General features: G+C 54.3%; 1 protein-coding gene across 1 annotated transcript; it reads right to left on the bottom strand.

Annotated features, from left to right (window-relative positions):
* Window positions 1-13,775: 13,775 nt before the first annotated feature.
* CEBPE (CCAAT enhancer binding protein epsilon) lies at window positions 13,776-15,572 on the bottom strand. The gene is made up of 2 exons (XM_038741535.1): window positions 15,069-15,572; window positions 13,776-14,105 (listed from the first exon to the last, which is right to left on the bottom strand). Exons 1-2 carry the CDS (start codon window positions 15,570-15,572, stop codon window positions 13,776-13,778), a joined length of 834 nt encoding a protein of 277 aa, XP_038597463.1.
* Window positions 15,573-16,994: the final 1,422 nt, after the last annotated feature.

The raw sequence follows: 16,994 nt of genomic DNA on the forward strand, positions 1-16,994 counted from the left end.
CAGGGCCCCAAATTCATATGGGGGGGGGTTAGTGGGTATCCAGGTTTCCCTCCCCTCAATCAGCCATCGTTCAGCAGCAGTAAGATAATAATTGTAGTATTTGTTAGACGCTTATTTCGTGCCAGGCATTGGACTAAGTGCCAATATTGATGCAGTGATACAGTATGTGCACAAGAGACACAGTACCTGTCCCACATGGGGCTCACAGTCTTAAGTGGGAGAGAGATCAGGCATTGAATCCCCATTTTACAGATGAGGAAACTGAGGCCCAGGGAAGTCAAGTGACTCACCCAAGATCACATGGCAGGCAAGTGGCAGAGCCAGCATCAGAACCCAGGTCCTCTGACTCCTGTGCCTGTGTTCGATCCACTAGGCCACGCTGGGAGGGGAGGAACCCCTCAAAGAAGGGAGTCGAGATTATAAACTTGTTTGAGCAGGGAATCTGTCAGAGGTCGTGGGTTCGAATCCTGGCTCCATCACAAGTCTGCTGTGTGACCTTGGGCAAGTCACTTAACTTCTCTGAGCCTCAGTTACCTCATCTGTAAAAATGGGGATTAAGACTGTGAGCCCTACGTGGGACAACTTGATCACATTGTATTCTTCCAGCGCTTGGAACAGTGCTTTGCATGTAGTAAGCGCTTAACAAATGCCATTATTATTATTATTATTATTATTGTACTCTCCCAAGAGCTTAGTTCAAGGGGAAGCAGTGTGGCCTAGAGGATAGAGCACGGAGAGCCAAAAGGTCATGGGTCTTCATCCCAGCTCTCCTACTTGTCTGCTGTGGGGACTTGGGGAAGTCACTTACCTTCTCCGTGCCTCAGTTACCTCATCTGTAAAATGGGAACGAGTGTGAGCCGTGCTTGAGCAGTTCATCATCATCATCATCAATCGTATTTATTGAGCGCTTACTGTGTGCAGAGCACTGTACTAAGCGCTTGGGAAGTACAAGTTGGCAACATATAGAGACAGTCCCTACCCAACTGTGGGCTCACAGTCTAAACTATCTTGGCACACATTAAGCGATTAACAAGTATTATTATTATTATCCAGTGCCCTTGGGACAGAGCAAGGGGGACAGTGGGGGGCTCTTGCCTAGGGGAGGGGCGGAGGGAGGGGAACAGTGAAGAAAGAGGTGGTGTGGGGTTAGGGGTGAGGAGAGAGAAGGAGGAAGAGGTAAGGGGAGCGGGATGGGGTGAGGAGAGGGGATGGGGGAGCGGGGGGTAGGATCTGGGGCCTGTTCCAGAGCAGGGGCTCGGACGGGGCTGGGCAGGGGGCTTCTTGGGGTCCAGAGGGGCTCCCTGAGGTGGGGGGCTTTGGGGGTCATGGCTGTTTGTGAGGTTTGCGGGCGGGGCCGGGGAGTGGGGAGGAGCCTGGCTTATCTCCCCGGGACAGTCCTAACCTCAGAGGAGGTGATGGTGTCAGAGAAGGAGCCGTAGCGGGTTTTGCAAACTGCCCCGATTGCGGCAGGGGGAGCTGGGGAGCCGGGGGGTCGTGGGAAGGGGCAGGCCCAGGGGACGGGGGGTCGGGACGGGGGTGGGAACCAGGACAGGGGTGACTTTGGGGTAGGGGCAGGCCTCTGGCAGACCCAGGAGGGCACCTCCAGACCCCAGTCAGACCGACAGTCGTACTTATCGAGCGCTTACAGTGTGCAGAGCACTGGACTAAGCGCTTGGTATAGCCATAGACAGACACAGTCCCTTGTCCACAATGAGCTTACGGTCTAGAGGGGGAGACAGACGTGAATGGAAATCAATCAGTGACAGATACAGACATAAATACCCTGACTGACTCTAGTTGTTGAAGAGCGAAGGGTATTTTTCTAGACCGTGAGCCCATTGTTGGGTAGGGACCGTCTCTATAAGTTGCCGAGCTGTACTTCCCAAGTGCTTAATACAGTGCTGTGCACACAGTAGGCGCTCAATAAATAGGATTGAATGAATAAGTGCCGAGGGCCTGGGAGAGGGGAGGAATAAAGGGAGCGAGTCGGGGCGCCACAGAAGGGAGTGGGAGAAGGGGAAAGGGGGGCTTCAAGAGTCACCTTCTCCATCCCGCCTTCCCCTTTTGATCCTCTTAAGGTCCGGCCCCTCCTCAGAGTCAATCGGGGACCCCAATGGCACCTCCAGGACCCCAGTCCCTGTCCCGGCCCACCACCCACCCTTATCTCATCCTCTGACCCAGCCCCGGCCCCAACTCTCTATTCAATCCATGTGCCAACCCTAGTTCCTCGGGTTCTGCCTGGAGATGAGGGGCCCACGGACACCAATGGAGACCACCTTCTAGTTCCTCCCTCAAGCCAAGCCTCTCTGTGGCCGGCCACCCCAGTACTAGAGCGGCCCCCCGATCCCCTTCTGCCCCTTCCCTCGGGGCAGCGGGCAAGGCCGGGCATCGAAGCCCAGAGGTTTTCCAGTCTGGGGGCTTCCGGGTGGGAGAGAGCAGCAGGGAGATGTCAAGTGGCAGGACCCAAGGCCAGAATCTTGCCTCGGCCGCCCATGCCTCTAGACTGTAAGCTCGGTGTGGGCAGGGAATGCATCTGTTTATTATATTGTGCTCCCCAAGCACACAATAAGCGCTCAATAAATACGACTGAATGAATGAGATTCAGCGGCCTCTGGGAAGTTGACCGAAGCCCCCAGCTCCCGCCCCCCTCAGTAAGTGTCCCCTGGCCTATGGGGGGGTGGAGGGGATGGGGGGGGAGTGTGTGAGGAGGCCCCTTCCCCCTGCCCCCCAGAGCCCCAAACGGAATCTTGCAACATTGGAATTGGGGCCCCAGATGTGGCAATCCTGGGCGGGGGTGGGGGTTTGCCCCCCGGGGCCAGCGACTTTCACAAGAGACTGACCTTGGCCAGCTCACCTTAGGCAGCTTCCTCTCTCCCCTCCCCCCAGCACGACTTTCCATCCCTTCCCTCTCCATTCCCTCCCTCCTGCCTTCCCCCACACGTCTCATGGGGGTCTCTTGGCCGAAGGATGCGGAAGAGAGGGCCACCCTCTCACTGGGTGACAGAATTTGCTGCACGCCCCTCAGATTTACCGCCAGCTCCTCAGACCGCTGACTGCGACCTCCCCACATCAATCAATCAATCAATCGTATTTATTGAGCACTTACTATGTGCAGAGCACTGTACTAAGCGCTTGGGAAGTACAAATTGGCAACACATAGAGACAGTCCCTACCCAACAGTGGGCTCACAGTCTAAAAGGGACTGTCTAAAAGGCCCCACATCACTGCGAACTGAGAAAAAGCACGACCTGGTGGTTAAAACCCAGGTTTGGGAGTCGAAAGGACCTGGGTTCTAATCCCAGCTCCACCATCTATCTGCTTGGGCAAGTTACTTCACTTCTTTGGGCCTCAGTCCCCTCATCTGTAAAATGGGGATTAAGACTATGAGCCCCATTTGGGGCAGGGACCTTGTCCAACGGATTATTTTCCATCCAGTCCAGCGCTTAGAACAGTGCCTGGCACATAGTAAGAGCTTACCAAATACCATTAAAAAAAAAAACACAACACAAAAAAACCTTCCCAGTCACTGAGCACTCCCGGATCACTACGCCTTCCCCAGATCACAGAGGGGCAGCATTGCATAGTGGATAGAGCAGTCAGAAGATCATGAGTTCTAATCCCGACTCTGCCGCTTGTCTGTTGCGGGATCTCGGGCAAGTCACTTCACTTCTCCGGGCCTCAGTTCCCTCATCTGGAAAATGGGGATTGAGACTGTGAGCCCCACGTGGAATCAATCAATCAATCTTATTTATTGAGCACTTACTGTGTGCAGAGCACTGTACTAAGCGCTTGGGAAGTACAAGTTGGCAACATCTAGAGACAGTCCCTACCCAACAGTGGGCTCACAGTCTAAAAGGGGGAGACAGAGAACAAAACCAAACATACTAACAAAATAAAATAAATAGAATAGATACGTACAAGTAGACTGTGTCCAACCCTATTTGCTTTTAACCACGCCAGCACTTAGTACAGTGCCTGGCACGTATTAAGCGCTTAAGGAAAACAAAACAAAACCCCCCACAACTCCCCAGTTGACTGAGCACTCTCCAGATCACTCGCTTCTCCTTCAAGCCTTCTGCATCAACCTGACTTGCTTCCTTGCTCTTCCCCCCTTCCATTCATTCATTCAATTCAATCGCATTTATTGAGCGCTTACTGTGTGCAGAGCACTGTACTAAGCGCTTGGGAAGTACAAGTTTGGACGGTCCCTACCCAACAGCGGGGCTCACAGTCTAGAAGGGGGAGACAGACAACAAACCAAAACATTTAAACCAAATAAATAAAAAATAAATAGAATATGTACAAGTAAAATAGAGTAATAAATATGTACCAACAGCACTTACGTACATATCTGTAATTTTATTTATTTGTATTGATGTCTGCCTCCCCCATTTTAGACTGTAAGCCCATTGTAGGCAGGGAATGTGACTATTTATTGCTGTACTGTACTCTCCCAAGCACTTAGTACACTGCTCTGCACTTAGTAAGTGCTCAACAAATTCATTCATTCATTCAGTCATATTTATTGAGTGCTTACTGTGTGCAGAGCACTGTACTAAGCGTTTGGGAAGTACAAGTCGGCAACATATAGAGACGGGGAGACGGACAACAAAGCAAAACATGTGGACAGGTGTCAAGTCATCAGAACAAATAGAATTAAAGCTACATGCACATCATTAACAAAATAAATAGAAGAGTAAATATGTACATGTAAAATAGAGTAATAAATCTGTACAAACATATACACAGGTGCTGTGGGGAGGGGAAGGAGGTAGGGTGGGGGGATGGAGAGGAGGAGAGGAAAAAGGGGGCTCAGTCTGGGAAGGCCTCTTGGAGGAGGTGAGCTGTCAGTAGGGCTTTGAAGGGAGGAAGTGAGCTGGCTTGGTGGATGTGTGGAGGGAGGGCATTCCAGGCAGGGGGAGGATGTGGGACAAATGAATGAATGAATGAATGAATTAATTAATTAATTAATGAGGCTGCTGGGGGCTCCGTGTAGAAAAACGCAGGGTTCAAATCCCCTAGATTTTACTTCTTGGTCTCTGATACCCTATCTGCTCCGCACCCCCCCGGGCTCCCACCCTGACCATGTTTCCTGGGAAAGGCTGGGAACTCTGGATAGACTGAGGTAGGTGGGAGGACAGTTGGGGGAGCCAAGCCCCCACAGCTAGGGTGCTTGGGATGGGGCGTACAGTTCTTCTGTGGAGAATAATAATTTAATATATTATTATAATATAATAAATGCATTAAATTATTATATATTATATTATTACATATAATAATAATAATGCCAACTTGTACTTCCCGAGTGCTTAGTACAGTGCTCTGCACACAGTAAGTGCTCAATAAATACGATTGATGATGATTAATAATAATAATAATCATGGTACTTAATAATAATAATAATAATAATGTTGGTATTTGTTAAGCGCTTACTATGTGCAAAGCACTGTTCTAAGCGCTGGGGTAGATACAAGGTAATCAGGCTGTCCCACGTGGGGCTCACAGTCTTCATCCCCATTGTACAGATGAGGGAACTGAGGCCCAGAGAAGTTAAGTGACTTGCCCAAAGTCACACAGCTCACAAGTGGCGGAGCCGGAATTTGAACCCACGACCTCTGACTCCAAAGCCCGGGCTCTTTCCACTGAGCCACGCTGCTTCCAGCGCTTACTATGTGCCAAGCACTGTTCTAAGGGCTGGGATTGATAAAAATTAATCAGGTTAATAATAATAATAATAATGGTATTTGTTAAGTGCTTATCATGTGCAGGGCACTGTTCTAAGCACTGGGGGCGGTTACAAGGTGATCAAGTTGTCCCACATGGGGCTCACAGTCTTCATCCCCATTTTACAGATGAGGTAACTGAGGCTCAGAGAAGTTAAGTGACTTGCCCCAGGTCACGCAGCAGACAGGTGGTGGTGTCAGGATGACACAGTTCCCAAATTGGGCTGACATGCTAATCCCCATTTTTTACTGTGTGCAGAGCACTGTACTAAGCGCTTGGGAAGTCCAAGTTGGCAACGTCTAGAGACGGTCCCTACCCAACAGCGGGCTCACAGTCTAGAAGGGGGAGACAGACAACAAAACAAAACATTTTGACAAAATAAAATGAATAGAATATGTACAAGATAAGGTAACTGAGATCCAGAGAAGTTAAGTAACTTGCCCAAGGTCACACAGCAGCCAAGTAGCGGAGTTAGGATTAGAACCCATGACCTTCTGAGTCCCAGGCCTGTGCTCTATCCGCTACACCGTGCGGCTTCCCAAGGACTTGCTTCTCCCGTATGTGCTGACTTCAGGACCAACCAGAGCCCCAGGGGAACCTGCAACCTTCTGGTAAAGGGTTCATTCATTCATCCATTCAATCGTATTTATTGAGCGCTTACTGTGTGCAGAGCACTGCACTAAGCGCTTGGGAAGTACATCAGCAACATATAGAGACGGTCCCTGCCCAAAAACGGGCTCACAGTCAAGAAGGGGGAGACAGACAACAAAACATGCAGACAGGTGTCAAAACCGTCAGAATAAACAGAATTAGAGCTACATGCGCATCATTAATAAAATAGAGTAGTAATCTGTTGGCACCGGTGACGGTCGATGCTGATGGTTGTTAGAAATCCCAGAGCCCCTCCTGTTCACTCTCCGCGAACCCCTAAAGAGTCCCCAAGTCAGGACAGCCATCCCCCCGTCTCTGAGCATTCCACGCAGGGATCCTGTGGGAGCTCAGGAGAGCAGGAAGTAGCCCTCCTTCTGGTATTTATTATTATTATTACTAATAATAATAATAATGGCATTTATTAAGCGCTTACTATGTGCAAAGCACTGTTCTAAGTGCTGGGGAGGTTACAAGGTGATCAGGTTGTCCCACGGGGGGCTCAAAGTCTTAATTCCCATTTTACAGATGAGGTAGCTGCGGCCCAGAGAAGTGAAGTGACTTGCCCAAAGTCACACAGCTGGCAATTGAACCCATGACCTCTGACTCCAAAGCCCGGGCTCTTTCCACTGAGCCACTAATAATAATAATAATAATAATGATGGCATTTATTAAGCGTTTACTATGTGCAAAGCACTGTTTTAAGCGCTGGGGAGGCTACAAGGTGATCGGGTTGTCCCATGGGGGGCTCACAGTCTTAATTCCCATTTTACAGATGAGTTAGCTGAGGCCCAGAGAAGTGAAGTGACTTGCCCAAAGTCACGTAGCTGGCAATTGGCAGAGCTGGGATTTGAACCCATGACCTCTGACTCCAAAGCCCGGGCTCTTTCCACTGAGCCACTAATAATAATAATAATAATAATGGTATTTATTAAGCGCTTACTATGTGCAAAACACTGTTCTAAGCGCTGGGGAGGCTACAAGGTGATCAGGTTGTCCCACAGGGGGGCTCACAGTCTTCATCCCCATTTTACAGATGAGGAAACTGAGGCACAGAGAAGTGAAGTGACTTGCCCAAAGTCACACAGCTGGCAATTGGTGGAGCTGGGATTTGAACCCATGACCTCTGACTCCAAAGCCCGGGCTCTTTCCACTGAGCCACGCTGCTTCTCAAGGAGCCTACTAAGCAGTACCCACTATAGATAGAATAGAATAGATACTTTACCTTCGCTGCTCAGAGTGAGGTGGGACTCTGGGAGATGAGGAATCGTCCCCCCCACCCCACCCCACTTGGAAAAGCGCTTGGAAAACGACGACGGATAAGCAGTGTGGTTTAGTGGGTAGAACACTAATCTGGGAGTCCGAACGACCTGGGTTCTCATCCTAGCTCCGCTGTGTGACCTTGAGCAAGTCGCTTCACTTCTCTGGGCCTCAGTTACCTCATCTGTAAAACGGGGATTAGGACTGTGAGCCCCAGGTGAGACCTGGACTGTGTCCACTGGTTAGCTTGTATCTTGTATCTTCAAAGCCCTACTTAGAGAAGCAGCGTGGCTCAGTGGAAAGAGCACGGGCTTTGGAGTCAGAGGTCGTGGGTTTGAATCCCGGCTCTGCCACATGTCTGCTGTGTGACCTTGGGCGAGTCACTTAACTTCTCGGAGTCTCAGTTACCTCATCTGTAAAATGGGGATGATGACTGTGAGCCCCACACGGAGCAACCTGATCACCTTGTATCCCCCCAGCACTTAGAACAGTGCTTTGCACATAGTAAGCGCTTAACAAATACCAGTATTATTATTATTATTACTGAGAGCTCACCTCCTCCAGGAGGCCTTCCCAGACTGAGCCCCCTCCTTCCTCTCCCCCTCCTCCTCCTCTCCTTCCCCCCCGCCTTACCTCCTTCCCCTCCCCACAGCACCTGTATAAATGTATATATGTTTGTACATATTTATTACTCTATTTTACTTGTACATATTTATTCTATTTATTTCATTTTGTTAATATGTTTTGTTTTGTTGTCTGTCTCCCCCTTCTAGACTGTGAGCCCGCTGTTGGGTAGGGACCGTCTCTATACATTGCCAACTTGTACTTCCCAAGCACTTAGTACAGTGCTCTGCACACAGTAAGCGCTCAATAAATACGATTGAATGAATAAATCTAACCCAGAGTTTAGTACAGTGCCTAGCACATAGTAAAGCAGTTAACAAATACTATTGAAAAAAAAAAGATAGAAGCAAAACCCATGCTCTAATGGAAAGACAGCTTGTGGGGTGGGGTGGGGGGGACGATTCCTCATCTCCCAGAGCCCCACTTCACTCTGAGCAGCGAAGGTAAAGTATCTATTCTATTCTATCTATAGACATATAGACATATCTAGTCTATTTATTTTATTTTGTTAATATGTTTTGTTCTCTGTCTCCCCCTTCTAGACTGTGAGCCCGCTGTTGGGTCGGGACCGTCTCTATATGTTGCCCACTTGGACTTCCCAAGTGCTGAGTCCAGTGCTCTGCACACAGTAAGCGCTCAATAAATATGATTGATTGACAAGTAAGGGGAATTGAGCTGAAGTTGCAGCAGGATGGACTCAGGCTAGAGCTGGAAGAGAACTTCCTGGCCTCAGCGGGTGAGAGACTCAGGAACTGGTCGCTCTAGAAGTTGTAGAATTTCCTTCCCTGGAAATATGCATGAACAGAAAAGACCCCGCTCCATCACACTTGTCCCCCCGCCCCTGACGTCCACGGGGACGAGTGTGATGCTTGAGGAGCCTGAAGGAGGGCAAGGGCCGAGGGGTCGCCGGTCTCCCTCAGCGGCGGCGAGTTGTCTGCCTTGGGCCCCGGGGAGCACAGGCCCGGCTCCACCGCGTGGCCTCTGTGCTGGCCACGAGGGAGGCTGCGAGGCCACACCCTGCCTCCCCGTGGTTCGGCTCCGAGGGGAGCGGAGAGGGGAACTGGCCGCCCTCCCCGCCCCCCCATCCCAAACCACACTGGATCCGGAGGTTGAGTCACTCACCGCGCTCTGTGTACCAACACCCCTTACACAACCACGGGTTCCAGCCGGCCAGGAAAGGGCCAGCACATCCCGCCTGCGGGGCTCCCCCGGCCAGCGGGGCAGTCGCAGGGGTGAGGATAGGGGCCTCCCTGGCCTGCAAACCCCCCTGGGGGCCTGGCAGACTCCAGGCATCCCCCAGACCGGGCCAGACCTCTGACCCCTGACCCTGCAGGGACGCGGAAGGGAGCAAACTCAGCCGGCGGGTGACCGAGAGTGTTTCCCAGAGTTATGGGGAAACAGAGGCAGAGACCCAAAGAGAGACCCAGAGGAGAGGCTAGGGAAAGATGCACGGGAGGAGAGACAGAGACGTCAAGGGTGACAGAGACGGGGGAAAGGCAGAAGAGGGAAACAGTAAATTCACAGGGCAGAAACACAAGTAGAGACAGGCATCCCCCAGACCGGGCCAGACCTCTGACCCCTGACCTCTGACCCTGCAGGGACACGGGAGGGAGCAAACTCAGCCGGCGGGTGACCGAGAGTGTTTCCCAGAGTTATGGGGAAACAGAGGCAGAGACCCAAAGAGAGACCCAGAGGAGAGGCTAGGGAAAGATGCACGGGAGGAGAGACAGAGATGTCAAGGGTCACAGAGACAGGGGAAAGGCAGAAGAGAGAAACAGTAAATTCACAGGGCAGAAACACAAATAGAGACAGGCATCCCCCAGACCGGGCCAGACCTCTGACCCCTGACCTCTGACCCTGCAGGGACGCGGGAGGGAGCAAACTCAGCCGGCGGGTGACCGAGAGTGTTTCCCAGAGTTATGGGGAAACAGAGGCAGAGACCCAAAGAGAGACCGAGAGGAGAGGCTGGGGAAAGATGCACGGGAGGAGAGACAGAGATGTCAAGGGTGACAGAGACGGGGGAAAGGCAGAAGAGAGAAACAGTAAATTCACAGGGCAGAAACACAAGTAGAGACAGGCATCCCCCAGACCGGGCCAGACCTCTGACCCCTGACCTCTGACCCTGCAGGGACGCGGGAGGGAGCAAACTCAGCCGGCGGGTGACCGAGAGTGTTTCCCAGAGTTATGGGGAAACAGAGGCAGAGACCCAAAGAGAGACCGAGAGGAGAGGCTGGGGAAAGATGCACGGGAGGAGAGACAGAGATGTCAAGGGTGACAGAGATGGGGGAAAGGCAGAAGAGAGAAACAGTAAATTCACAGGGCAGAAACACAAGTAGAGACAGGCATCCCCCAGACCGGGCCAGACCTCTGACCCCTGACCTCTGACCCTGCAGGGACGCGGGAGGGAGCAAACTCAGCCGGCGGGTGACCGAGAGTGTTTCCCAGAGTTATGGGGAAACAGAGGCAGAGACCCAAAGAGAGACCCAGAGGAGAGGCTGGGGAAAGATACACGGGAGGAGAGACAGAGACGTCAAGGGTGACAGAGACGGGGGAAAGGCAGAAGAGAGAAACAGTAAATTCACAGGGCAGAAACACAAGTAGAGACAGGCATCCCCCAGACCGGGCCAGACCTCTGACCCCTGACCTCTGACCCTGCAGGGACGCGGGAGGGAGCAAACTCAGCCGGCGGGTGACCGAGAGTGTTTCCCAGAGTTATGGGGAAACAGAGGCAGAGACCCAAAGAGAGACCCAGAGGAGAGGCTGGGGAAAGATACATGGGAGGAGAGACAGAGATGTCAAGGGTGACAGAGATGGGGGAAAGGCAGAAGAGAGAAACAGTAAATTCACAGGGCAGAAACACAAGTAGAGACAGACACAAAGTGAGCCCACTGTTGGGTAGGGACTGTCTCTATATGTTGCCAATTTGTACTTCCCAAGCGCTTAGTACAGTGCTCTGCACATAGTAAGCGCTCAATAAATACGATTGATGATGATGATGATAAAGAGAGGCAGGAGAGAGATAGCTTAGTACAGTGCTGCTACAGTAAGTGGTCAGTAAATACCATCGATCAATTGAATGATTGAGAACAGATAGAGAACTCGGGTGGGTATAGAGATACTCAGGCACCCCAAAACCGCCCTGAAAACAGAAACAGAAGATGAGACTGAGTCTTAGGAGCGATAGAGATATCGGAAGAGATAGAAGGATGAAGAAAGACAGAGATCTTGAAGAGACTGATACACAGGAGAGACAGAGGTATGAGAAGAGATAGAAGAATAAGGAAAGGCAGAGATGTGGGAGAGACAGACTCCAGAGAGAGATGCCAGAGACGGAAACGGTCACAGAGAGAAACAGAAGCAAAAGGTTCTGAGGCCGACATAAGGACCTGGACAGGTCGTAATAATAATAGTACAAATAATAATTGTGATATTTGTAAAGCACTTACTATGTGCTGGGCACTGCATTAAGTGCTGGGGTAGACACAAGATAATCGGGTAGGGCACAGTCCCCGTCCCACATAGGGCTCACAGTCTTAATCCCCATTTTACAGATGAGGTACCTGAGGCCCTGAGAAGTGAAATGACTTGCCCAAGGTCACACAGCAACCAATTGGCAGAGGTGGAATTAGAACCCAGACCCTCTGATTCCCAAGCCCATTCTCCTTCCTCTAGGCCACGATAATGGAGGAAGAGTAGAAGGCTTGAATGGAGTGGAAGAGGCAGACAGTTGACAAGGAAGAAGGAGCAGAAAAGAAAGGACCTTAGGTATCAATCAGTCAATCAATCGTATTTTTTGAGCACTTGAGAGAATCCTGCTTTTTACCTGTGAGCTGGCTTTCTTAGCCCCCAGGGGAAGTGCTTCCTGGTATCTAACCCTTGGCTCCCTAAGGGAGGGTGCCTCTCGGTGCCTCCTCCCACCCCCCACCCCAACATCCCTCTCCCCCACAGACCCTACCTCTCTGCTCAAGCCCCATCTCTCCTGGAGATCAGTAAGGGTGGGATCAGGACACGACCCTACAGGAGATGAAACGATGAAATTTGAACTTGGAAATTTCCTCAGAAGAAGCGGGGCAGGTTAGGGAGCCCATGCAGATCGTAGTACGTAAGATGCCTATCCCACAGTTCCATCCACCCAGATGCAGCTCCTCCGGACAAGGTCAGCGGGGGGTTACCCACTTGACCTTTATCTCCTGAAAACTGGGACAGGTGGGAGGACAGGGAGAGGGGGCTGGATGTAGATGATTGTCGGGGGAGGAGCCAGGGATTCTGGAAGGAGAAAGGGAGCGGCAAAGAGGAAGGGGTGAGGGACAACATCAGAGGCAGAATAAAGGGGGTGATGGCAGACTTTGGGAGCCCCACGGGGTTCCTGTGAACCGGAGGCCCCCAGTCCCTGGCTGCCAGACTGAACCCAGGCTTCAGGTGATGAGAGGGCAGAGTCAGGAGTCCAGCTGAGAGGAAAATAACCGGAACAGAAACCCAAGAGCAAATCCATTACTGGCTCAGACCAGGGGCTCGTTTAGCCCAGCCCTCGGTCTCCAATGGGGGCAACTAGTTGCCTGGAAAACAGGGTCCTGGTTGCCCTCCTGGATCCCCCATCTACCATCCCTACCTGGGCCACTCATCACCCTTTCTGGACCCCTCGAGAACCCCTCTAGAACCCCTCTCCTCCTTTTAGACTGTGAGCCCACTGTTGGGTAGGGACTGTCTCTATATGTTGCCAATTTGTACTTCCCAAGCGCTTAGTACAGTGTTCTGCACATAGTAAGCGTTCAATAAATACAATTGATTGATTGATTGATTGACTGTAGAGGTGCCACTGGGGTGGAGAGCCCCCAGGTCCCAGAAGGCGTGGGCCCAGGATTGGCAGGGGGAAGGGAGGGCGAGTGGACAGGTGGATGGGGTTCCCTCCCCGAGACTCAGCCCGACCCTCCGGAGGATCCAGTGAGAGCAGGCATTGGGCCTGGGGTGACTCATCCAGTGGGCAGTTGTGTGTTTGTGAGAGCGTGTGCAATTGTGAGAGGGTGTGTGTCCGGGTGTACTTGTGGATGTGGACAGTTGAGTGTGCGTGCCGGGGGGAGAAGGGTGAGTTTTGTGTGGTGAGTGTCTGGGACTACCTGAAGATGTGTCTGTTCCAAACCCAGACTTCCTGGGTGGGCCATGGGGTTCTGGTCTCTGTGGGTGTTTGAGAAGGGGGTGGAGATGGGGGGTGTCCCCTCGGTGCCTCCTCCCCCAACCCCTGCCCTCCGGCAAGCCCAGCACAAAGCACCAGGGGCTGCTCCTCGGTATTTATTCATCCAACGAAACATCGTCCCTCAGCCCCCTGTCCACCGCCACCCCTCCACCACCTCAGCCCCCCAAGTCCCTGCCCGTTCGTTCTTGGCGGGCCGCGTCCGAGCCCCGGGCAGGGGGCCGGGGCCCTCAACCGGAGCCGCTGGAGGGGAGGGGAGGGGAGGGGTGCTCCCCTAGGTCCGGTTCCCCACCCCGGTCCCTGCCCCTTGGTCCCCCTGCCACGGGGGAGCTCAGCCGCAGCCGCCCACGCCCTTGATGAGGCCGGCGGCCTCGGGGATCTGGCGGAAGAGGTTCCGCAGCGTGTCCAGCTCCTGGCTGAGCTGTTCCACCCGGCTGCGCAGCCTCTCGTTCTCGGCCATGTACTCCAGCACCTTCTGCTGCGTCTCCAGGATGCGACGCTTGGCTTTGTCCCGGCTCTTCCGCACGGCGATGTTGTTCCGCTCCCTTCTCAGCCGATACTCCAGACTGTCCTTGTTCACCGCCTTCTTGCCCTTGTGGGGGACCCCGGCCGGGGAGGGGGCTTTGAGGAGGGGGCTGCAGGGAGGGGCGGCCAGGGGGCCCTGGGGGGGAGGGGGGACACACAGCAGTCAGGGGCAGGGTCCGGGGCTACCGACTCCGTGATACCGTACTCTCCCAAGCGCTTAATACGGTGTCTGCGATTGATCAATCAACCGGTGGTATTGACTGAGCGCTTCCTGTGAGCAGAGCACCATATTAACCACGTGGGAAAGTACAACAGAGTTGGTGGACCCGTTCCCTGATCACGGTAAGCACTCAATAGGTACCACTGATTGATTGATTGAGGGGAAAACCAGCTCAGGGGAGAGATGTCAGGGGACCAGTTGGAGGGGGGAGAACACACCTTCCCCTTCCCCAATCCAGATCATCCCATAGGCGCCAACTCCGCGAGGACAGTGGGGGCTGTTGCCCCCCAAAACCTTTTAGCTGTGAGGGCTGAAGCCACTGTTTCACCCCATCCTGGCTCTCCCCGGATTTCCTGGAAGACCCGAGAGCTTCCCACGGTGGCTAGAAAGATCCAGAATACCCGGTCTTTCCGACCCATCGGCTCTCCGAAGTCTGGCCCCGACTCCCTCGCCCCTGTGGTCCAGGTGGAACTCGGTGAGCAGGAGCTCAGTCATCCCTCCCTCCATCAGGACCCCACCTCTATCCAGCCCAGCTCGGGGGTCCCTCCTCTCGGCGCAGACCTCCAGGGCCGGCGGACCCCCTATCTTGGCCTCTATCCTATCTTGTAAGGGCTCCAGTTCCAGATCTATCCAACTGAAGGGTGGGGATAGGTGGGGAAGAGTAGGGGCTGGTGCAGAAGCAGAGAAGGGAGCTTCTGATGACCCTGGGGTCCGGGAGGAGAGTTGGGGGGCTGGCCGGGGGTCAGGACCCCCGAGTGGAGCGGAAGAGGCCTGCCCGGGGCACCAGGAGGACTTGAGGCTGGAGCAGGTCACCAGGCCGAAACTGGGCTCCCGGGGGACTCGGTAGGGCAAGAGGGAGGGGGGTCTCTGAGGGCTTACCTTGAGGACCCGTAAGGGCTGGCTGGGTGTGCCCAGGGCGGGGGGCAGATGCATGGCAGTCTGCCCACAGTGTGCGACCTGGTACTGCAGGGGGTTGTACCCGCTGCGCCCGGCGCTCCTGGCGCCCTCCGGGCCCCGCGGCTCCTCCTTGACCGCCACGGCTCGGGGGTCGTAGCCTCCGGAGGGGCTGTAGGCGCTGGGTCCCAGGCCCTTCCTGTCGGGGCCGAACGGGTGCGGGGAGTAGGCGAAGGGTCCGGGGTCGGGCGGGAGGTAGTGAGCGAAGCCGGGGGTGCCAGGGCCCTTGAGCCCTCGTGGCTCCGGGGGCGGCTTCCCCGAGAAAAGGTCGGAGAGGAGCTGCTCCTCGCCGGACTCGATGTAGGCGGACAGGTCGATGGACGCCTCGTGGTCGCACATGGTGCCCAGCTCCCCGGGCCCGCTGCGGCTCCCCGCGAACTCCAGCCCCGGCCCTCGCCGCTCGCACTCGTAGTAGGCACCGTGGGACATTGGCCCGGCCCTCCCCCCTCCCCCGGCCCCCTCCCCGGGGGAACCCCCTCGGGGTGCGGACCCCTGCCCCTCCTCTGGGTCTGTTTCCCTTTGCTCTCTTGCTCGCCTCCTCCCCTTCTCCTCCGCCTGCTCCTCCTTCTCCTCCGGGAGGAATCTTCTCTGCTTTCCCTCCCCTGTCTTCTTCCCTCTCTGACCACTGCTTCACCCTCCTCCTCCTCCTCCTCCTCCTCTTCTGCTGTTTCTCCCCTCCCTCTCCTTTTCTCTTCCTGTCTGGTCTCTCTCTTTCTTCCCTTTTCTGGCTCTGGGGCGACCGGGGTGGGGGTGGGAAGGGGCCGGGCCAGCCGGGGGGCCAGGCCGGGCCCTGGGCAGCTCGGCTTCCACTGCCTGTTCAGCTGGATGGGGGGGGTTCTTAGTCTCCTTGGGGCTGGGGGTCCCGGTGGGGTTGACAGTCTTGGGGGCCGCTCCCCACCAGGGCCCGTCTCCACTGGCTGGCTCTTCGACCGATCGCCACCAGGTCAGGGGGTTGTGGGTGGTCCTGGCTCAGAGATCTGGAGCTGCCAGGGCCCGCACCCTCGGAAGAAGCCCTCAGCTGCTCGGTCCAGAATGAGGATTATTGTCTTGGGGGAGATGGAGTACCCTTTAAGAGCCCCCCTTCCTTGTCCATGACCCCCCATCCTTTGCCCCTCATCCTCGGCCCCGCCCTGGCTCCTCCCACCCTGCTCCACCCCGCGCTCCACCCACGCTCTCGGCCTGCCATGCCCTTCCCTCTCTAGCCCCACCTCCCAATGCCACCTCTGGGACGAGGGCATGGGGTGAGTCCCGAGGCCCAAGAGGTCAAAGGTCAGAGAGGTCAGGGAGAGGCCGAAGGTGGGGACGGATGCAGGCCCGTTCCGTAAAATGCCCGCACCGCGGAGGCAGACATAGATCGATGATGCTCACTTACATCTTGTTGGCGTGATGTTCATTTACCGTCAGAACCAACAGGAAGTCAGCTCTGCTCCTGCTCCTCACTTTCCAGGGGTGCTTGTCCGACGGGGGAAAACTTTCGGTCGGGTTTGACCTCATCCCGAGGCCTGTGGAAGCGTGACCTCTTGACATCCGCCTGGTAAAACCTTTGAGATTGCAGCCTCCAATCCACGGTGGGAGACCCTCGTTCTCTTCTGTGGTTTCCTCTACCTCCCCCCATCCCCACCGACTTCCTTCTTTGTCCCATTTTTTTTTTTTTTAATGGCATTTGTTACGCACTTACTATGGGCCGGGCACTGTACAAAGTGCTGGAATAGATCCAAGGGAATCAGGTTGGACACGGTCCGTGTCCCACACGGGGCTCACGGTCTTCGTTTCCATTTGACAGATGAGGTCACTGAGGCACAGAGAAGTTAAGTGGCTTGTCCAAGGTCACACGGCAGACAAGCGGCAGAT

The sequence above is a fragment of the Tachyglossus aculeatus genome (assembly GCF_015852505.1).
Source record: "Tachyglossus aculeatus isolate mTacAcu1 chromosome 12 unlocalized genomic scaffold, mTacAcu1.pri SUPER_6_unloc_1, whole genome shotgun sequence".
Lineage (NCBI taxonomy): Eukaryota > Metazoa > Chordata > Mammalia > Monotremata > Tachyglossidae > Tachyglossus > Tachyglossus aculeatus.